Genomic DNA, 21,611 nt, shown 5'->3' with positions numbered 1-21,611 from the left:
GGTTTTGGGCCTGTCCTTGCTGGAGTTTAGGAGAATGAGGGGAAATTTGCTGAAACCTATTGAATATTGAGTTAGATAGGGTGGACGTGGATAGGATATTTCCTGCAGTGGGGGAGTCTAGGACCAGAGGGCACAGTCTTAAAATGGAAGGAGAAATGAGGAGGAATTTCTTTAGCTAGAGGTGATGAATCTGTCGAACCTATTGCCACAGATGGCTGTGGAGGGCAACCCACTGGGCACAATTAAAGCAGAGGTTGATAGGTTCAGGATTAATAAGGGCATCAAAGCTTATGAGGAGAAGGCAGGAGACTGGGGTAGAGAAGGATAATAAATCAGCCAGGATGAAATGACACAGCAGATTGTTGGATCGAATAGCTTAATTCTGCTCCTATGTCTTGGGGTCTCATTGCAACATTTAATGCACTTCTTACCTTGGAAACCACTTTACACCAACAGCCCGAATGCATGCCTTTTCATTCTCTCACTCCATTACCCTAAGATTTATTTTCCTCTCCCTATTTCTCCATTAACCAATTGGATTCAGATTTATCTATGGTCAGAGATTCTTTTTTAAGCCTCATTGGTTTAAAAGGAGATAGCACAATCATGTCATCCATTAAAATGCCTCACTACCTCACCGAGCTGTAAATGGTTCTCATTTCCAACAAGTCCTGGTATGATCACTGACTATGAACTGATTGAAGTTGCTGTCTACCTGCGCCATAGCATAGCCAACCCATTATACAGTACTTTATCGATCCACTGTTCCCTAATGCAAATATACATGCAGAGTTAAATGATTTTAATCTTAGAACATTATTGAACATACATAGCTATGAAAAAAGAAAGCCTGAAAGATGTTTTAACCCAAAATATTCTTTTTCCCTCCAGACCTCAAATGTAGAACTGTGGACTCTGGATTGTCAAAAAATGCTTCAGTATGTTTTTTTTTATTTGATTGTTAAAATAAATGGCTTTTATAACTTGTAGTAATAAATACCTTCAATTCTTTTTGGAAGTTAAGTCAATCCCATCATTTAAACCATCTGTTACTTTTAATTTTTCCCTATATTCTGTTTTAGTCAAGTGAAACATTTTATGGGAATATTCCAAAGAAGTGTCATGCACATCCGTGGCAATTGATTCTTTAACCGATTTGGGGGCCAAACCTCGAACCTTTAGAGCCAAACTATTTCAGTATTAGCTGTGTTGCCAACACCTTGGCTTAAATCAGTAAGTTGTAGTTTGCCCTTCAGGCTGGTCTCACATCTCACAGAAATCCTCGTGGAAATAAGAGGTCTCTTCCTGAGACTGATATAAAATAGCAAACTCCTTAAAAAGGTGGAGAGTAATTGACTAAATTCCTTGTGTTATACTTTATCAAAACAATTTAAAAATGGCCACACAATCTTGCCACGTTGTTTGTATTTATAAATTTCTTGCATATTTCTACAATTGTGGTGTAAAGTATCAGTTTTCATTTAAATAAAGTTTTATCAACATTTCTTGTTGAAGTAAAAATATTGTGCAGTTTCTTTTTAATTACTTGCACTCCAATTAGACATGTGACACTTAGCGGAGCAATTTTGCAGGAAAGTTCTTCCTTTTGGTGCTGTCACTGACAATCACGGCGATATCAAGGAACCAAAGTTAAGGGTAGATACGTGCTCATAGCCATCTGCAAATAGGTCAATAAAGGAATAGCCATAGGAGCTTCATATGGGACAGCGTATATTAGTGTAATGTTGCAAGGCATGTAAATAGTAGAGACACAGAGGACTGCAGATCTGGAATCTGGACCAAAATAAAGCAAACTGCTGGAGAAACTTAGCAGGTTAGGCACCAGGAAATGGATAGCAGACATTTTGAATTGAAGCCTTTCATCTGGAAGGGGAAACAGTGCATTGATCTAAACAGGGATTGCCAACCTTTCTTATACCCTGGACCCCCACCCTTAACCGAGGAGTCCATGGGTCCCAGGTTGGGAACCCTTGATCAAGTGCTTCAAAAAAAAAGCAAACCAATCCCGAGGTTTCCCATTTAATGTGACAGACAGCAGGCTTTGCTTTGTAGGGGAAGCCTTACGAACATTTGCCTCCACTGTCAATAGATATGGTGAGGCATTTGTGCCACAATGGTACACATATTTTTAAAAAGTAGAGCAGCCAATTCAATTGTTCATTGAAGTGCTCTTAAATGCAGATTTAACAATGACACAAAGCAGGATGAGTTTTGCAACTTCATCTAAATGCTTGTGCTGTTTCTGAAGATTTGAAGCATCATTGTACTCTAAGAAGGCACATTTGCGATCCCTGTAAGAGGGTTATGATATGTAGCTGTAAATTGCATGAGCACCTTCCTGCTGTTACAGAGAGTTAACAAAGACTCTGTTGGATTAGTAATTGTTATTGCTGAATTTTGTTGGTCACCTATTAATAATAACTCATGTTTGAGGAAAGATAAGAAATTTCAGCTGAAATACAAGAAGCAATTATATACCTGGGTGAGAACAAAGAGCCCACAAAATATTACTCAATGTTTATTAATCCAAACAAAATTTTGTTTCTCTCTCATATTATTCAAAGAACAACTGAAGAGAACTTTTGAAATATAGTTGTTCTGCCAATCAGCAAATATATTCAAATATACTGTTAACAAAATATATGATAGCCAGCTGGTGGGGTAGTGGCTTCCGCACTGGACTTGGAGGTGAGTGGTCCAGATTTGAATCCTTGCACACTTTCCATCTATGCTTGGCTGAGTGATGAGTTACCAGCTCAGCCTCAATAGACAAAAGTGCTAAAGAAATGGGAAGGGTGCTGTCCGATGCACCACAAGACGCAGAAAGGAACAAAAAAAAATGATGAAAGAAAGATTGTGCTGTTTCACTTTATGGATGAAACATAAGTCAGCAGGCATCAGGTGCAACACATAGAATACCATAGCAACAGTGGAAACTACTTAGTGGGAATTACAGGTTGATATATTGTTATTGGTTAATTGCCTTGTTTGTTTGACAAAGGATACCCTAATTCTAACTTCAAAATCAACACTGGTTACGAGTATGCAGATAAAATCATCGTCGGATGTTAAATGAAGTTGTCAAATACAAAATAACAACCTAGAGTTGTAAGAATATGAATAATTCTTTTCTCTGAATAACTGTCTGATCTTAGAAATGAGTTGGTTACTTATTAGTATTCAAATTATGAGCAGCGTTGTTCTGTAAGCACGTGTCCACTGGGAAATGCGTAAGCACTCTTCCAAATGCTTAACTCCAATTTCTTTGCCAAATTATATAAACTCCTGTCTTGGGATTATTCCACTGACAACACAATGATGAAGGGTCTCAGCCTGAAACATCAACTGTTTATTCCTCTTCAGAGTTTTCCCAGCATTTTGTGTGCATTGCTCTGGACTCCCAGCATCTGCAGAACCTCTTGTGTTTATTAGTGTTTCATTGGCCCTTCACCTTTGCAGGATCATCATTCTGGAACTTCCTTCCTACCAGCTCAGTGGGACCACACTCACCACAACGTCTTCACTGATTCAACAAGATTGCTCACAGCACCTTCACAGGACGTTAGCAACACTGGCTTCAGTCCATCTTCAGCAACAAACAAAACTCACAGTTCAGAACATTTGTGAACTTGTTGAGCTTCCGTGTATCTTCTTTATTATTAAAGCAGAAAATTTTGATTTTTTTTGTGAATGACAAATTTTGAAAACTAAATGTAACTTTCAATGTCGATCATTGACAAGCTCGCTCGCTCCACTGTCCTTGTTACTACAGTCATGTTTACATTTCAAATGTACTGAGAGAGTATCCTTGACTTCCCTTATCGTCTCCTGCCTATGCAGTGTTATTTTCTTCAGATTGTTGGGAAGATTCCACATTCTTTCATTTATGGAGTGAATTCCTGCCGCAGATTCTACAACCGCCATTGTCTATAAACCCGGAACAGACCCAACCAACAGCACCACCCGGCAGTCCACCCATTCAACCCTAATCCAATTTACAATGACCAATTAACCTACTGTTAACCCAGCTGGCGGTGTAGTGGCATCCACACTGGACTTCAAGGCGAGTGGTCCCGGGTTCGAAACCGGCAAGCACCTCGCACGCTTTCCATCCGTGCTGGGTTGAGCGTCAAACTAGAAACTCAGCCTCGTAAAAAACAGACGAATGCTAAAGAAACGGCAAGGTTGCCACCCATTGTGCAACAAGGCACGGAAAGGAACGAAAAAAAAAAAATTGACTTTCTAACCACTACACCTTTGGACTGTGGGAGGAAACCAGAGCACTTGGAGAAAACTCACGTGGTCATGGGGAGAATGTAAAAACTCCTGTTCACTCTGATTATTTTTTCCTGAAAGCACTGGCAACCATCAAAAAGATACCATTGTGGGTGACTTACTCATTTTTGAATCCATAAAACCTGAACCCAAGATTATGTCAATGCCGGATGAATGGTGCACTCTCAAGTTGGTTAATATAATAAAGGTTTGTGACGGTTTTAGTTCCACATATACCATCCTTAGAACAAGATATATGACCTACCTAGTTGGTAAGAGCTGGTTACATGGAGCTTTATTATTCAATGTGATGGTTAACATTTTTAAAATATCTTGAATCCTTTAAGCAAGGTTAGAGTGGGAGTCCTCCGCTTGCTTTGAGCTCTTGCTGACTTCACGGTGACAAGTTTGGCTGAAGTGATGGTGGGAATTTCCTTGTAGGTGGCAGTGGAGAGACGCTGGGTTCCGAACGCGGGTGGGTGGTGCTTAACGGCATGGGCAAAGGCAGGGGGGTGGGGAGTGCCCAGCACGGGCCTTTCCTCAGAAATGAAGAGCGGTCTGACGGGAAGGTGGCGCTCCATCTCTCGCCTCACCTCACGCACCAACTCATGGAACACGTGCTGTACAGGCTCAAAGTCCAAGCAGGCAGAGACTTCATAGAAGGAGCAGTTATATTTGGATGCCAGTGAGAGTCCATCAGATTTGCTTACTTGCCTGAAAAAAAAGTCAGAGCAGATGTGCTTGTTCAAAATGCATTAGCACTGCAAGTTAATAAACACCAAATACCTAAAAGACTATGAAACATCAAAGCTATCTAAAATAAGTATCTTAGAATGCAGATTGTTTTAAATGACTGTTGTGCTCTCAGGAACAGCACTTTGATCATTTCTGATACTCCACTTAAGACAGGAAGTTTTAATGTGATTGTATACAGAACATAACCAAAAGTTTACATTCTAAAAGTCTGAAGGCGGTGATGGTATACGGCCTTCTCCAACGCTTTCTCCAATTTTGTACCATGGCTTAGACATGGCAAAGTTATTTCTCATGGTAGGGGATTCTAGGACAAGGACGTTCACTTAAAACTGAGATGTGGAGAAGTTACTTCAGTCAGAGGGTGGTATATCTGTGGAATTTGTTGCCACGAGCAGCTGCAAAGGCCAAGTCATTGGGTGCATTTAAGGCAGAGATAGCTATAATCTTGATTAGCTAGGGCGTCAAAGGGTATGGGGTGAAAGCAGGGGAATGGGATGGCTGGAAGAATTGGATAAGCCCATGAGTTAATGGCAGAGCAGACTCGACGGGCCAAATGGCCTACTTCTTCTCCTATATCTTATGGTCTTATTATTCCCAAGACTGCAAGGTTAGTTTGGAAACTTGTTTGCCTGAGTTTGCAAGAAACCACAGAGTTGTGGACACATCTCAGTACATCATGAAAACCAGCCTCCCACCACCATTCCCCCCCCCCCCCCCACCCACCCATGGACTTCTATAAATCAGCCAACGGGGCTTGACCGTGTGCAGCCCTGGACCTTATTGGAAACCAGGGAAGAAATCACAGAGAACACATGCAAAATGCTGGTGGAACACAGCAGGCTAGGCAGCATCTATAGGAGAAGCACTGCTGACATTTCGGGCCGAGACCCTTCGTCAAGACTAACTGAAAGGAGAGATACTAAGAGATTTGAAAGTAGTGGGGGGCAGATTTCCTCGTGTTTGCTCAAGAAATCACAGAGGCTGTTATAGAAGATATTTGTTTCATTCTTAGCTGCTGGTAAAGTTCCAGTACACTAGAGGGTGGCTAAAGTTCCTTTGTTCAAGGACGACAAGGACAGGCCAGGAAATTACAGGCTGATGAGCCTGACTTCAATTGTAGGGAAGTTAATGAAGGGAATTCTGAAGAACAAGATCTAACATCATATGGATAGTCAAAGGCTGATCAGGACTAGTCAGCATGGTTTTACGTGTGGGAGGCCATGTTTGAGGAATTCTTTGGATTATTTTTTAAGAGGTATGTAAGGGGATAAATGAAGAGCAGTGGATGTTGTCTATATAGACTTTAGTAAGGTCTTTGATAAGGTCACACGTGGCAGGCTGACTTTAGAAATTTAGGTCACATGAGATTCAAGGGGAGCCAGTGAGGTGGATTCAGAATTGGCTTGACGATAGGAAGCAGAGAGGGATGGCTGAAGGTCAATTTTCTGATGGGAGGCCAGTGACTAGTGGGGTGCCCCAGGGTCAGTGTTGGGACCTCTGTTATTCATTGTTTGTGTAAATGATATGGATGTGAATGTGAATGAGATGATCTTGCTGATGATGCTAAGTCAGGAGGTCTTGTTGATAGTGAAACAAGTTACGATGAATTGCAAAAAGATCTTGAGGGCAGAGGTTCCCTCGGTTAAAAAAGTTGGGAGCCCCCAAGGTAGGTAGATGGGCTGAGGAATGACAACTGGATTTCAACTCAGATAAGTGCCAAGTGATGCATTTTGGACAGTCAAACCAAGTTGGACTTACATTTTGAATGTAGGCCTCCATTAGTCTTGATAGACCATGGATTTGTGCCTTGGAAAATTTCCAGGGCGCAAGCCTGGGCAAGGTATTTTTTATGGAAGATCAGCAGTTGCCCAAGCTGCAAGTCTCCCCTCTCCACGCCACCGATGTTGTCCAAGGGAAGGGTATTAGGACCTATACAGCTTGGCACTGGTGTTGTCGCAGATCAATGTGTGGTTAAGTGCCTTGCTCATCGACACACACACAGCCTCAGCCAAGGCTCGAACTAGCGACCTTCAGATCACTAGACGAACACCTTAACCACTTGGCCACACACCAACACAACATTTTGAATGGCAGGGCACTGAGGAGTATTGTGGGAAAAGGGGAATCTGGGAATACAAGGGTATAGTTCGCTGAAAGCAACTATGCAAGTGGATAGGGTGGTGAAGGATGCATTTACTATCTTGGCTTTAGAGCTTTAGAGTATGTCACAGTTATACAAGTTGTTGATGAGGCTGCACTTAGAATATTATGTATAATTTCAAGATTTCAAGATGGCGGCATGACGCAGCCTACAGTGGCCACTCCTGAGCTGATATGTAATTTGTTATTTGTCAAGCAGGGTGCTGTGCACAATCCTAATCTAATGATAAAACGGACATGGGAGCACGGAGCATGGAGGAACATCTGGAAATCTCCAGGAAGGCCCTTTTCGTTGCTGCTGCTGCTGTGAGGTCTTGGTCTTTGCTGAGAAGAACAGGCCCCCAATCCTCGGGGTTGCGTTGCCGGTGGCCGTTGGCGGGGGCGTCTTAATACGCTCGGCAGAGGATGGTGCTCGGAGAAGCTGTGCCGGAGGGGATGGTTGGAGGCTTGGAGGTTCAACGGACTCAGAGCCCACTGCAGTCAGGTCGCTTTCAGTGTGTGCTGTGTTTCAACGGAGCTTTCATTGTGTGCTGCGTCTACAAGGCTGAGTCGGGCGGTGCCATGGAAGTCCATAGCGGGGGTATTCCCTTCTGCCGCTGGCGTGGGATGACAAGTCTATCGGGACCCTGAGGAATTGTGGAAACTGTGTGGTGGTTTCTTTCGAACTTTTAACATCTTTGGACTATTTTTACCTTGCCCGTGGTCTGTTTTTTTTTATCAAATTATGCTATTGTTTGCACTGTTGTAACTATGTGGTTTTGTGCAGGTCTTGTAGCTTTAGTTTTTGGTCTTGTTTTGTCTGGTGGAACTAGAGCTCCTTTCCGGGGAATGCGTTAAGATGGTAGCGCGATATTAATACACAGCAGCCTCTCCGGACTCTGGATTGTGGATTGCCAAACATTATGTGGATTTTCTGGTGTAGTCTATTTTGTCATGTGCTTTGTTGATATCATTCTGGAGGAACATTGTCTCATTTTTTAACTGCATTGCATTTGTGGTTTTTAAATGACAATAAACTGAATCTGAATCTGAATTTTGGTCACCCTATCATTCTCAAGCTGGAGAGGGTACAGAAGAGATTTATGAGGACGCTGCCTGGACTAGAGGGGCTCAGAGTTATCGGGAGAAGTTGGCCATACTGGATCTTCATTTCCTGAAGCAACCTCATGCAAGTTTATAATGTCATGAGGGGTATGGATAAGGGGAACTAACAAAGCCTTCTGTCCAGGGCTGTGGAGTCCAAAACTAGAGGGCACAGATACAGATAAAAGGGACCTGAGAGGTAACTTACTTATTTACACAGAGGGTAGTGAGTACCTAGAAAGATCTACCAGAGGAAGTGGTTGAGGTGGGTGCAATTGCAACGTTTAAGAGGCATTTGAATAGGTACATGGAAGGGAGAGGCTTAGAGGGTTAAGGGCTGAATTAGTGCAACTGGACTAGCAGGCAGGATGCAAAGGTTAGCATGGACCAGTTGGGCCAAAGGGCCTGTTCCTAAGCTGTGTAACATAGAACATAGATCACAGAAAGCCTACAGTACAATGCAGGCCCTTCTGCCCACAATGCTGTGCCGAACATGTACTTTCTTTAGAAATTACCTGGGGTTAGCCATAGCCCTCTATTTTTCTAAGCTCCATGTACCTTATCAGGAGTCTGTTCAAAGACCCTATCGTATCTGTCTCCACCACCGTTGCTGGCAACTCTATGACCCCTATGACTGAACATAATTGAAGACCCCTTCCACTTCTGACATTCACTCTGTTCACCCTTCCCATTGGGCAGAAGATAAAAAATCCTGAAAGCAGGGACCGTACAGCTTAAGAACAGCTTCTATCCCGCTGCTATAAGACTATTGAACGGACTCCTTGTATGATAAGCTGGACTCCTGACCTCACAATCTACCTCATCATGACCTTATTGTCTGCCTAGAGTCCTCTCTCTCTCTCTCTCTCTCTAACATTATATTATGCATCCAGTTATTGCTGTCCCTTGAACTACTTTGATGTATTGATGTAATGAGATTATCTGTATTGATGGCATGCAAATCAATGTTTTTCACTGTACTTTGATAATATGACAATAATAAGCCAATTTCATTTCTCTCAATTCTCAAACTCTTTGACATGTGCGGCGTGCTAATATCTTTTCAACCTCATCCTTGAATATACTTAATGACTGAGCATCTACAATCAGCTGAGGTAACGGACTCCAAAGATTTACAACTATTTGCATGAACAGCTTTATAAGGTTTAAGAGTTCAGTGCAGACTTATAGAAATCCTGATGAAAATTTATAAAACACTTCACCTCCTGTTTGGCTAGCTTCAAACCTAATAGTATGAACACTGATTTCAATAATTTCTAGTAATTCCTCTCTCCTCCCCTTCTGCTGTTTTTCATTCCTCATTCTGGCTCCCTTCTTAATCTTTCTCTTCTCCTCACCTGCCAATCACCTCCCTCTGGTGCCTCTCCTCCTTCCCTTTCTCTCATGGTCCACACTCCTCCCCTATCAGATTCCTTCTTCTTCAACCCTTTATCTTTTTCACCTATCATCTCTCAGCTTCACACTTCTTCATGACTCCCACCCAAACCCACTTGGTTTCTGCGATCACCTGGCAGCTTCCCCATCACCCACCTCCCTGCACTTTTTTAAATTCTACCTTCTGCCTCCTTCCTTTCCAGTTCTTATGAAAGGTCTCAGCCTGAAGCATTGGTCCTTATTTCTCTCCACAGGTGCTGCCTGATCTGCTGAGTTCCTCTAGCATTTTGTGTGTGTTGCTCTGGAATTCCACCACCTGCAGAATCTCTTGAATTTATAGAGGACAACATCTGGCAAACTGGAATATATAGCTCTGGGAGCCACACTTTAAAGTCTTTAATGATTTTAGAGGTTTACTAAAATTATTCCTGGGATGAGGGACTTTGGTCATATAGATGCATTGGAGAAGTTAGGGCTGCTCTCTTTGGAATAGAAGTATGAGAAGTTTTGGCAGGAGATTTTTAAAGTGCTATAAAGTGTGGATTGAGTCGATAGCGAGAACCTGTCTAATTGATTATAGACGAGAACTGGGGGCCAGTAAATGTAAACATTTGGCAAAGGAACAACAGTGACGTGAAGAAAAACATTTTTTGCCCATTGAGCAGAAGGATCTACAATGTATTGCCAGGGTAGGAGTGAAAGAGATCCAACTGTAGCTTTTTCCAAAGGGAGAAAGTGGGACAATCTGAATTCTTTAGTTTAGACCTGATATGACTTCAACAAGCCAAATGACCTCTTTCCTTGTTTTAACCACCTGTAATTCTAATTTCGATCCTCAATCATGATATAATATCCCTTCATTTAAAACCCAGCAGCTAAAGGAAGAAGATCTCAATTCCTCTCAGAATGTTATATGTGTCATTGAGATCATTTCTCATTCTTCTAAACTTCAGTGCGTGTCGGACACCTTACTCGGCCTCCACTGATACAACCACCTCTTCATTCTCCAAATCAATCTAGTGATTCTGCAGTGCACTGGCCTCCACAGCATACTGTTAGGGCATTTTTGGGGTTACATATATAGCAGGTAACTTCAACAACTAACTTTAGCCATGAACCTTCAGATCTGAATATGGACTGTAGATTAAATTTAAAATGCAGCTCTGGATAATGTGTTCTTAAAAAATCGTGAACCACAGTTAATTGGAATGTTGATTAAATTCATTATTTAGGTGTCTGTAGTGTGGGTGCGAAGAAGTGTGAAGGTTGTGTGCAGTTCAGAGGAAGCATTCTGGATGGATTCTAAGTATGGAATTGTCCTTTGATCTTTAGCATATAAAATGTTGTGTATTGTTGAGCCCAGCAGGCCTCTTCCTCTGAAAGGCTCCCAATATGATGCCTGCTGTGTATCATTTTGCTGAATAAAGAGACTACTTCAAACCTACCAGATACTTCTCTCCTGAGCGTTTGTTCACATTACAACAGGCTCCTTTAGTGCAGGAAGCAAAACTGTAATCAGTACTCCAAACATGATGTATCATAGTCCTGCACAAGTGCTAGAAGACATCCTGAACCATGTATTTCTACCCCTTAGAATGAAGACCAACGTGACCTCTGCCTTCCAAAATGTTGCACCTGCATGCTTACTTTGTGTCTCCTAAATCAACACACTTATTTACACTAATTCAAAAACTTCCCATTTTGTTGCCCAATGTATATCCTGTAATTTTCTCATATTAAGACTATCTTCCACCTTTTTATATACAGCAAAGCAGATTCTTTTCAGAGAATGATTCTCCTACACTGCTGCATCATAAAGTAAAATTAAAACGAGTCATAAATTGTGGCCTAACACATTGCTCTAAGAAGCAGGAGATATCTATTAAAATAATAGTTTCTATTCATAACTATCACTCGTGATTGTGATATAACAGCAGCTGTCTGTGAGGTGGGTAACTGTTTACAATTACACCACAAACTGTGGGTTGGTCACCTCCCAGTCTGCTTGGTGAGGAATTATGCCTGGTTCCTAGATGACCAACAGATAGAATCAATGAGGTATTAATAGATCAGGATCTAACTCTCAAGGACATTCTGTGTTCTCGTCATCCATACTTATGCACCAACGATTTGATTTCACTGTGCTTATGAAGCTGATGAGTTATGGCTTTGACAGAGCAAGGCTTGCAGTGTCAAAGGCGATGACTCATCAGCTTTACAAGGCAAAGTTCCAATTCTTCTTTAACTTCTTCCATTTTAACTTGACTCCATCTCTGGCAATCACGTGACTACTGGAAGCCACATTATTCCCTGTGACCAACCTTCTTAAAGCAATTGAAAGAGGCAAAATAAGTCTCAAGGAAAGGCACAAGCATAGAAGCCAACTCAAGCTGAGTGGCACGGTAGCGTAGCGGTTAGCACAATGTTTTACAGTACCAACGACCAGGGTTCAATTCCCCCGCCCCGCTGCCCCTAAGCAGTTTGCACGTTCTCCCCGTGATTGCATGGGTTTCCTCCAGGCCAAAGACGTATTGGTTGGTAGGATAATTGTGTGTTGTAAGTTGTCTCGTGATTAGGCTAGCATTGGGCAGCTTGGCTTAAAAGGTGATAGGGTCCATTCTGTGCTGTATCTCAATCAATCAGTCGGTAAATGAATAGCTCAAGCCTCCTCTGTGGTTTCAACACTTGTGACTCAACTAACCAACCAGACTCAAATCATTTTCCAAAGTGTTGCATATTTATGTGGAGGTTTAGAAGTGGCAAGCTTTCCTCACTCAAAGGGGTGTTACGAGCCTAAGTTATCAAACTGGAAGGTGTCAAGAAGATATTTGCAAATTTTGAAAACTTTAATACTTTATCAAAGCCTGACTGCAGATATGAGGAGGCTGTTTCCATTTTCAAGGAGATGCCCCAAATTGGTGTTCATTGTCTTGGTTATCAATGAAAACATTGCCAGGTAGACCATTGCTCCCTGGGTGGATGTCCCTTTAAATCCCTGCATTAGAACATCTCCTACCTGTACCTCTCCATGTCCAGCTTATTACCCAGAAGGATAATCGGATAGTCATGTGGTAGTCCTTTAGTGTGGCTAGAAATGATTTCCAGATAATCCAGGCATCCTTCAAAGCTCTTCCGGTTATCGATACTGTAGATGACGATGAACGCATTTGCCCAGTTCAGGTAACGTTCAGGGTTCATCGGTTTGTCCTAGTTTGCAAAAGATGAAAGTTTGTTCATCGTTATATCGGCATAGCTCTACCGGAGCAAAGAAATACATGACAGTGCCCATGCTCTGTACACCATAACAGATGGGATTTCCTGTGGCCACCCATTTTAATTCTGCTTCCCACTCCCATTCCAACATGTCTGCCCATGGCATCCTCTACTTCCACAAGAGGCCGCTCTCAGGTTGGAGGAGCAACACCTCATATTCCATCTGGGTGGCCTTCAACCCGATGTTATGAACATTGATTTCTCCGACTTCTGATAAATTCACCCCTACTCCTGCTCTCTTTTTCAACTTCCCATTCTGGGAAAACCTCTTATCCCTTCCCTTCACCTCACCTGCCCATGACCTCACTCTGGTGCCCCTCCTCCTTTCCTTCTTCCATGGTCCACTCTCCCCTATTGTCAGATTCCTTCTTCTACAGCCCTTTACATTTTACACCAGTTAATTCCCGGTTTCTCACTTCTTCCTCCTCCCTCACCCACCCACCCACTCCCTCACTTGTTTTCACCTATCACCCGTCAGCTTGTACTCCTTACCCTCCCCTCCACCATATTCTGCCACCTTCCCCTTCCTTTCCAGTCCCGATAAAGGGTCACAGCCCCAAACACAGACTGTTTATTCCCCTCCATTGATGCTGACTGGCCTCCCGAGCTCCTCCAACATTTTGTGTGTGTTACTCTGGATTTCCAGCACCTGCAGGATCTTTTCTGTTTAATACATGGCAGATGCTCGTGTCAGCACAGTGACGCAGCAGGGAACGCTACTGGCTCACAGCTCCTGTGACCTGGGTTCAATCCTGATCTATAATGGAGTCCATGTGGAGTGTGCTCATTCTCCCTTCAATTGTGTAACCTCCAGGGTGGTTTCCTCCCTCTTCCCACAGTTCTACTGGCTGCTGGGATAGCTGGCTACTGTAAACTACTCCTGGACTAGATACAGTAGGCGGTGGGAAAACTAAGGGAAGATAATGGTCATATGAGAAAGAATAATTTGTAGGGAACATGAGGGGTATAGATAGGGTAAATGCAAGCAGGACTTTTCCACTGAGGTTGGTTGGGACTACAACCAAAGGTCATGGGTTAAGGGTGAAAGGTGAAAAGTTTGAGGGAAACATGAAGGGAAATACCTTCACTCAGAGGGTTGTGAGAGTGCATGTGAGCTCAGTTTCAAGTTTATGATAGGATTGGATAGGTGTATGGATGGTAGGGATATTGGAGGGCTGTGGTCCCGGTACAAGTCAATAAGAATAAGCAGTTGACATGGTTTCTGCATGGACTAGATGGGCTGAAGGGCCTGTTTCTCTGCTGTACTTCTCTAAGACTCTCAAACTTCATGACTCATAAGTGGGAGAATAGGATCAATGGGTTTTCTCTGAGAGCTAGTATAGGCTCACCAGGCCGATTGGGTCTCTGGTCTCTGCATGTTCAAGGAAATACCAATGAGTACAAGCACACACAAACACACACACACACAAACAAACACACACACACAAACACATACAAACACACACGCACAAAAACCACACACACACAGACATAAACACACACGTGCACACGCACACACATACACAAACACACACACACAACCAAACACACACACACAAGCACAAGACACACGCACACAAACCCCACACACACACACGCACGGACACACACATACACACACAAACACACACACAAATACACACACACATGCACACACACACAGAGACACAAACACACATACACACACGCTCACATACACACACACTGACACACACACACACAGACACACATACAGAGACAAACACAGACACACACACAACCAAACACACACACACAAACACACGCACACAAACCCCACACACAAACACACACACACGCACACACACACATACACACACACACAGCCAAACACACATAGACACAGACACACATATACACACACACACAGACACACATACAGAGACAAACACAGACACACACACAACCAAACACACACACACAAACACACGCACACAAACCCCACACACAAACACACACACACGCACACACACACACACACACACAGCCAAACACACATAGACACAGACACACATATACACACACACACAGACACACAAACCACATACACACACAAACACACACGCTCACACACATATACACAGAGACAAACACACACACGCGCACACACAAACACACACTGCACACACACATACACACAGACAAGGACACACACACAAATAGACACACTCATGCACACACACGCACACAAACACACATACACTACACACACACACACTGCGCACGCGCACACGCACGCACACACACACACACACACACACACACACACACACACACACACACACACAAGATCATTGTGGACTTCAGGCATGCTAGGAACCACACTCACATTCCCATCTACATCAACAGAGCTGTAGTGGAGCATGTATTAGGCTTCAAACTCCTTGATGTCCACATTTCCGAGGATCTCACCTGGTCCCTGAACTCCTCCATCCTGATCAAAAAGGCGCAACAGCGCCTTTATTTCCTGCAGAGCATCAAGAAAGCTCACCTCTGTCCCAGGATACTGGCGGACTTTTACCGCTGTACCATTGACAGCATAACTGCATCTCAGTGTGGTATGGCAATTGTCCCATATCGGACCGCAAAGCACTCCAGCGTGTGGTGAAAACTGCCCAGCAGATTATTGGCACCCAATTGCCCACCATTGAGAACATCTACCATAAACGCTGCCTGGGCAGGGCGAAAATCATTATCAAGGATGCATCTCACCCTAACCATGGGCTTCTTACTCTCCTCCCATCCAGTCGGCACTACAGGAGCCTCCGCTCCCGCACCAGCAGGCACAGGAAGAGCTTCTTCCCCGAGTCTGTGACCCTGCTGAACCTCATATCACAGAGCTAAACAGTATTGCACCCATATTGTACTGTCTCAGTACTTTTATATTTGTGTGCTATAGCACTTACCTTTTATTTGCAGTTATTTTGTAAATAACACTATTCTTTGCAGTTCTGGTTAAATGCAACTGCATTTCATTGGCTTTGTATCTGAACTCGGCACAATGACAATAAAAACACACACACACAGACAAACACACACACACACACACACAGATAAACACACACAAACACATGCACGCACATAGACACATGCAGACACACAAACACATGCACACACACACACACACACTCACACAAACACACACACATACACAGAGAAACACCCACGTGCCAATGCATACACATGCACACACACATACATGTACACACACACACAGATAAACACACACAAACACATGCACGCACATAGACACATGCAGACACACAAACACATGCACACACACACACACATGCGCACACACACACACACACTCACACAAACACATGCACACACACAAACACACACACATACACAGAGAAACACCCACGTGCCAATGCATACACACACACACACACAAAAACAGATCCATTTCTTCAAATACAGGGAAATCAGAGAAGGAATAGATAAAGTCGGGAAGGCAGGACCGAGAAGAAAGGTGATTATGGGACAAATACAGTAACATACAAACTAATGCTCACTCTGGATCTGTATTCTTCTGAGATTAGAAGAATGAGGAGTGATCTCAGAGAAACATGCAAGAGCTTAAGGGAGAGTGACAGGACAGAGGTTGTGGTGTTTTCAGTAATGGAAGAGGCTCAAACGAAGAGATACAATTACAAAAGAAGGGAACACTTATTTAAACCTGAAGTGTGTATGAATTTCACTTTGCAGAGCACAGTAAATCTCTGGAATGCTCTACCCATGAGAGCTGTGGAGATATTAAAGCGGAGGTAAATAAGTTTTTAAGAGATCAGTGAAGGAAGGCTGTGTGGCTCTGTGACTGATAAAGGTTTGAGGTTTGGTGCTAATCAGCCATGATCACCTTGAATTTCAGGATGGTCCTGAGGGGTCAGGTGGTCTAGTCCCACTCCTATTTTGTTTTGTTCTTGGAGGAGGTGAAGATGCAAAATAATGATTTAAAACCACCAGAGAAAGAGATAGTGAACCATTGATGGAAATGCTTTTTGTCTATAAATGTTGAATTTAGTGTTGATTTGGGAAAATAACAACATGTGTTATCAGAAAATCTGCATTGTTGTCAGCCTTATATTGAACTGCACTGTAACAGAGTAGGAATTCATGGACAGAGAGGGGTCAGAGAGCAGGCAGGATGGAGAAATAAACTGCCAAGTAACTTGCAGACTGACCAGATGTGGTCACACAACCTGAATTTGATCTCCCCGTGTTGATGGTATCGCATCACAAGCACAATGAACAATCGACCAGACTGAAATTCATGCAATTGTTGGATCACATAAACATAACGATATCCCTCACATCATAGGTGGCAGTGTCTTGAATCCATCTATTTCATTCCCCCATTTTCACATTTAGCCCTTCTCGCCATATCCAGAGTCAGAATTAGAACGTCCATCAGTTTACCTCCATCACCTTCACTCTCAACATGAGATCATCACCAAATGCACCCTCCGGCTTGCTCCTCTGACCTTACAAAATCGTTTCTCTTCCCATTGCATCTTCTACAGCAACCAGTTTCAATTCCTGCCCTTTTACCTTTCAGACACCCTTCCAAGTAATCACAAAACATTCATCCTGAGCTTAACCGCTCTTCAACTATGTAAGATCGATAACCAGAATTCTTTCTTCTGTTTTAACTTTGTGTGGATTTAAAAACTATCTAATCAATCGAGGATGATTTAAGAGCGAGAAATGTAAAACTGTTTTACTCCACGATACAGGGCATTAATTTAATTTAAAACAAGATTTTTCTTGTCAGCCGACAAATGTCAAACCCGCCATGGACTATCCCAAGGCCGACTGCAAAAGGGGGCAATCCTATAAAAGCCCAGAGCTATAGAAATGCTAACAGAAGCTCATAGGACATCGACCCTGGGAGGTGAAGGACCTTTGCCTCGAAAGAGGGTGCACTACACCCAGGGACAAGTTGTAAAAGTGGCCTGGGACAGAGAATGCTGGAGAGTTGCTGTTGGCAGTCCTTGCTCCAGTAAGGGTGATGGACTTAAATGAACAATAAATGTCAGCAACATGAGTGAATCTGCAGATGCTGGAAATAAATAAAAACACAAAATGCTGGCAGAACTCAGCAGGCCAGACAGCATCTATGGGAGGAGTTAGTGACCCATAGATGCTGTCTGGCCTGCTGAGTTCTGCCAGCATTTTGTGTTTTTAAATGTCAGCAAACAAGCTTGGGAAACTTTGAACATGCAAGTAGAAAAACGAAATTTGAAAATCAATGGTCTTCCTATAACATCATTTTAATTTATCATAATAAGAAATCAGTTTATAAGAAATTTATTGTGTAATGAATATTATAATCTCCATAAAGTGACCACTGGCTCCAGATTATAACAAACTCTAATTCCACTTGGAAAATGCCTGTGACATATTTGTGCATCACTATCTTTGTTAAATGGCACCTGAGCTGAAAAAGCTTATTGTGTAATTGTTTTGAAGAAGGATAACTAGAAGAGATGTAATGTAATGATTTTTCTTTTCACGTACAATACTTAAAGAATATAGAAGAAAAAAACAATGCTTCAGCGGTTCTGTAGATGGGAGAAAACATTACCCTTCCTTCTGAACTGCAAATGCTGATAACACTTAGAAAAACTATCATGTCTTAAAAACTATCATCGTTTTGATGTAATAATTGGTTATGACTGTGTCTTGTACAAAATTATCTGACTTTCAATTGCAAAGGTAAAAGAGTAGTCTTATGGTTGTGTTTTCTGGCTTTAAATTAATTAGCCCAAAAAAGACTAAAAATGTTCAAAATAAGTCATTCTATTGTCTACTTAAATGTTGTTTCTTTAGCCCTATGGAGCCCTAAAAATGAATGGTTCAGTTATTTGATCTGTACAAACCTATGACCATATCTCTGCCTCGTTTATTCTTGTGATTACAAGGTCTCCTTCTGCTACATTACCTGATCAGCTGTATCCATTATTTTTAAGAGAACTGACTGGTGATCCACAATTTCTTCAGTACTGTAGGTATCCTCTGCAATGGAACATCAGCAGCACTTGTCAGTGACGAGACTATTGTGCAATTGAATCTGAGCAAACTTCCAAGATTAAAGCTTCAACATTGCTTATTGTCATTCCTCAGTACACAAGTGTAAAGGAGAACAAAATGACCGTTACACAGGATCCAATGCAGAATAAAAACGCACAATAATCTCAAACAACATAATAAAATAAAATCACAATATAAAAGCAATCCAATAAAACACAAAGTGCTAGTAACTGTTATATACATAGACCAACAGTATGTACATAAAGTGATGCTAGGTGTGTATGCAGAGGTGGTTGGCTGGGTAAGTGGGTTGGAGGTATTGATCACACTGACCCGTTGGGGGAAGTAACTGTTTTTGAGTCTAGTAGTCCTGGTGTGGATGTATGTATATGTCGTTAATGGTGGGTAGGCTGCTGCTGGTGATGCGTTGGGCAGTTTTGACAACCTGTTGTAGAGACCCATGTCCCACCACAGTACAGTTTCCATACCACACAGAGATGCAACAATGTAGGATGCTCTCCACTGTGCATCTGTAGACGGTCAAGAGTAAAGATGTGTAGAGACCAGCTCTCTTTGGCCTCCTCAGAGAGTAAGAGATTTCAAAAATGGAAGAACAAATTTATGAATGGCACAAAATGGTTGATCTATATTTTAACTTGGAATGTAAAGTAAGTTTTTTTTCTGAAATATGTCAAAGCTGTGTAATGTCTTTCCTGATGGGAGTGGGACAATCACTCCATTAGCAGAGTGGGTGGGATCTTTCATGATATCATGGCCCTTTCCAGGCACCAGTGCCCTTTTATCTTGACCATAAGAGAAAGCACTGGGATTACACTAATTACAGAAACAGGTCCTCTGATCCTTTTACCCACACTTTAGAGGGGAAATAAATCAGCCACAAATATTTGGCAGAGAGGTCTCAATCTGCCTAAAGGCCTAATTCAGCTGCCACCTCTTGATGCCTCGCTGATAACCCCTGTCACCGGTGCTAGGTGAGATATGTCAGAGCATCACACCACCAAGGGCAATTGGACAATGGCGGCCCACATCCCCCCACACAAACTACTTCATCCCCGCGTCTCCATTTCACCAAAACGCCGAATACCTCACGCGTGCCGCAGGAACCTCACAAGCTCGCCACGTGACGAAACGAGGGCAATCTAGTGGGGTTAAAAAGTCAAATGGTGCCGGAAATGTGAAATAAAGGGCAAAGGTGCTGGACGGGTCAGGCAGCATCGACGGTGAGAAAAGCACGGTTAATGCGTCAGACTGTTCGTCGACTGACCTTTAAAGTATTTTTCTCTGCACAGACGGTGCCCGGCCTTTCATTATTCGCTACTTTTCGCTCAGAGGAATTTGTTCAACTGCCGATAAAATTTACTCGTCGCCAAAAAATGTTTTTCGAGTCACCGCTTTAGACTCCGAGAGGAACCAACATGAGCCAAATGGAAAACTGGGAAGCATTATCACGTCTGTGAGGCTGTTCGGGTACAAGTCTTGTTCAGTGCCGAAGTGCTTTTCACGCTGGCTGCCGACCCCGCGCCGGTCTTGTTCCCAGGCCGCCGTCCTGAAACTCCAGGGCAAGGTTTGGGACACCTTGTGATCTGCCAGAAGTTTCTGGAGGCATTGCGGGGGTTCCTACCCCGAGTTCCGCGGACCCCTCGGGGTCCATGGCATAAAAATGTTGGGGACCCCAGCATGACTAGAAATTTCCCTCCAAGCTTTGCACTTTATATCAGGGAATGTGTGACGGTGTCAGCGGAGAAGTAACTTTTCTCTGCACCTCAAGATGTAACTTGCTAAAGAATTCCTTAAAGTTAAGTTTTACAAGTTGAGAAATAAAAACGTGCACCTAGAAATGAGAGAATTGGGCGGCACTTACCCAAATACGGATCATACTCGCTTATGAATCGTTTAGTGAGAAACTTCACGGTCAGAGCTGAAAGATCAGAATGTTAGTGTTTAACTTCGCTTGCAATGGTGTGGGAAGTTTCAGCTCTGTAAAGTTAAACGGTGTAGATCAGGGACGGAAAAGGCGCCCGCTCTCAACTCCCAAGCGCGGCTGACATGCTGGAGGAACTCAGCGGGTCGGGCAGCATCTGTAGGGTAGGGGTAGGGGTGGGGGTGGAATTGTCTGCGTTTGGGGTCCAAACCTTGCAGCGGGACCCAGCAGAATTTCTTTCTCCCCACAGGCACTGCTCGACCCGCTGTGTTCCTCCAGCAGGTTGGTGTATCGCTCCAGATTCCAGCATCTGCATCGCCAAGGATCGTACCCGAATCTTCCTCTGATGACCGATACTCCTAAATTCCCACTCTGTCGTTAGTTTATAAGAACTGAGTCCCAAAGAGATCCGACCCCTCCCCAACCCCAGTTTGCGGTCGGATTTGGAAATGTCCGCGCCCCGGGGTGTGAGAGCCCAGGTCAATGGTTACGGTCAGAACTTACCGGATTTCCCGGATCCAGCGCAGCCCAGGATCACGATGCTACATTCCGGAGTGAGAGGCTGGGCAACCCGCTCCCGCTCCTGCGCGGCGGGCAAAGTGACCACTCTCACTTTCCCAAACATCGAGGACATTATTTCCCCGTTTTAAAT

At 43.2% G+C, this 21,611-nt stretch overlaps 1 protein-coding gene across 2 annotated transcripts in view; it reads right to left on the bottom strand.

The window, feature by feature from the left end:
• The window catches only part of rasl12 (RAS-like, family 12), a 26,557-nt gene extending 4,946 nt beyond the window's left edge, over positions 1-21,611 (bottom strand). The window contains exons 1-5 of one of the 2 annotated variants that reach the window (XR_009508374.1): positions 21,464-21,611; positions 20,900-20,956; positions 18,929-19,002; positions 12,707-12,897; positions 4,562-5,010 (exon numbers count right to left, since the gene is read on the bottom strand). Coding sequence is in view for 1 of the 2 variants with exons in the window: in XM_059952831.1 (XP_059808814.1) it covers positions 4,620-5,010; positions 12,707-12,897; positions 18,929-19,002; positions 20,900-20,956; positions 21,464-21,593 (843 nt within the window). In the remaining variant the exon portion in view is untranslated. Of the gene's footprint in view, positions 1-787; positions 5,011-12,706; positions 12,898-18,928; positions 19,003-20,899; positions 20,957-21,463 lie in introns of those variants that run through there. The other variant, XM_059952831.1, reaches the window with a different exon arrangement.

Source organism: Hypanus sabinus, chromosome 28 (genome assembly GCF_030144855.1).
Source record: "Hypanus sabinus isolate sHypSab1 chromosome 28, sHypSab1.hap1, whole genome shotgun sequence".
Taxonomy (NCBI): Eukaryota; Metazoa; Chordata; class Chondrichthyes; order Myliobatiformes; family Dasyatidae; genus Hypanus; species Hypanus sabinus.
The sequence above is the reverse complement of the archived record's forward strand: the minus strand, read 5'-3'. Positions and strand labels throughout refer to the sequence as shown.